Here is a 1,895-nt window from a genome sequence, read left to right on the forward strand (position 1 = left end):
GCCACCTCCCGAGCGGATTTCGACCCGCCGGCAGCTGCCTGCACCAGTGAGTAACAGACTGGGTTGGTGGGGGGGCTGCAGGGTCTCGCTCTCCTCTGCTGCTGGGGAAGTGACAGGGATAAAGTCTCAACCCGTGGGCCTTTTCGTCTTATTTTCTCCCCTTGTCCTGCTGTGGGGGGGAGCAACAGAGCAGCTGGGTGGGTGTCTGGCAGCCAGCCAAGGTCAACCCACCGCAAGAGTTTAGCTTTGCAGAGGGCTGGGATACCCATATTGAATACCCATCCCTCTCTGCCTGACACAGCATTGCCTTCATGTGCTATAGAAATGCTCCTCACACCGAAACAAATCCCTTGGCCACCATGCTGGCATAAGCAGATGATGTCACATCACCCTTTGCTCTGCATTCCTGGGACACCGCAGTGGCACACACCAAATGATGAGCAATGGGACACCCCCACAACCTGACCCTCTGCCAACTGTTTGAATTTATACTTCACCCTGGCAGTGGCAGTGATGGCAGGGAGACAGTCCCCAGGATAAATTAGAATTTAAAGTTATCTGCTCTTGCTGTCTTGTTCATAGTCTTGCAGATGGAGTATTTTTCATAGGGCGAAAGGGTACGTTCAGCATTGGTATTCAGTGTGGCGTTGCATGCGGTGCATCACTGCTCGGCTGTCTGTCCCAACTGCCTGGGATGACAGCACCAGCCTCAAACCTGTCTTTTGGTGTGAAAAGAGCCCAGGAGAGAAGAAAGAGCTGCTGTGCTCTTCAGCCCACTGGGAACGTGAGTCTCAGCCTCAACCTTCCCTCCAAAATACTCTCCAGGCCCTTTAATCAGCCCATCTGGGAGCTTTAGCACAAGGATGCTCTGGACCCTTGGTGCTGGGGAGCACCCAAAATGCATGTTGGAAACGAGGACAGGATTTGTTTTGTTGAATCACTCGAGCTGTCAGACTGGAGGTAGTCAGCAGGTAGCACAACTGCAGATAATCTATGTATCTTTATTGTATCTCATTACGTAGCTGATTTACAGTATTGCTGAGCTATAGGAATACAGTATAAAAAAGTCTATTTGCTGATTTTTATTTCTTCTTGTCGACGCTTAATTTTACAACATTCTAATTTGAGGTGCCAGCTGTTCACCGACAAAGTTTCTCCATGTCAGAGGAGTAAATAACAGCGTGGAGCTGCAGGCACTGCCATAGAGCAGAGCCCTTCCCCAGGGCAATGCCTGCCAGCGTGGTTCCTGCCCTGTACCCCTGGCAGAGGGCTGCAATTAAAGGGGGAGGAATCTGGGGAGACAGCAGTTGCCTGCTGGGCCAAGGAAGAAAGATGGCTTTCTCCCTTTTTCTTGGGAAAAAAAAAAAAAAAAAAAAAAGTTGATATGTAGATTTTTTTTTTCCCTTTTTCTTAAAAAAAAAGAAAAAGAAGGTATTTTTTGCTTAAAGTACAAAGAGGGGGATTGGATTAAGGTTACTCAGACAGGTTGCAGCTTTTTGGGGATAACTCACTATTTATGGATCTTTATCCCCAGTCTTTACGAGTCTGGGTCCCCATGGGGAAATGGTGTCCTTCCTGATGCTCCCGCCCCTGACATGCCCCCTACCCCCCTCTCCCATAAACCCCCTTTGAGATCTCCACTATGTGCTCCTGGGATTTTGGGGAATCCTTGCAACGGGATCTTATCAGTGTCACTGTCCATAAATACCTGAAGTGTGGGGGCCAAATGGATGGGGCCGGGCTCTTTTCGGAGGTGCCCAGTGACAGGACAGGGGGCAATGGGCAAAAACTGGAACACTGGAAGTTCCAGACAAACTTAAGGAAAAACTTCTTTACTGTGAGGGTGTGGGAGCACTGGGACAGGCTGCCCAGAGAGGCTGGGGGGGGCCAAACTC

The 1,895-nt window shown here is 49.9% G+C and overlaps 1 protein-coding gene across 1 annotated transcript in view; it reads left to right on the top strand.

Moving 5' to 3' along the window:
* LOC104528285 (ephrin type-B receptor 1) overlaps positions 1–1,895 on the top strand; it is a 25,193-nt gene that overhangs the window by 3,058 nt on the left and 20,240 nt on the right. Inside the window, 1 exon segment of the mRNA XM_029086026.1 lies at positions 1–46. This exon segment is cut by the window's left edge and continues 22 nt beyond it. Within this exon segment, the coding sequence (XP_028941859.1) occupies positions 1–46 (46 nt within the window).

The sequence above is a fragment of the Antrostomus carolinensis genome, unplaced genomic scaffold (genome assembly GCF_000700745.2).
Source record: "Antrostomus carolinensis isolate BGI_N321 unplaced genomic scaffold, ASM70074v2 scaffold23117, whole genome shotgun sequence".
NCBI lineage: Eukaryota > Metazoa > Chordata > Aves > Caprimulgiformes > Caprimulgidae > Antrostomus > Antrostomus carolinensis.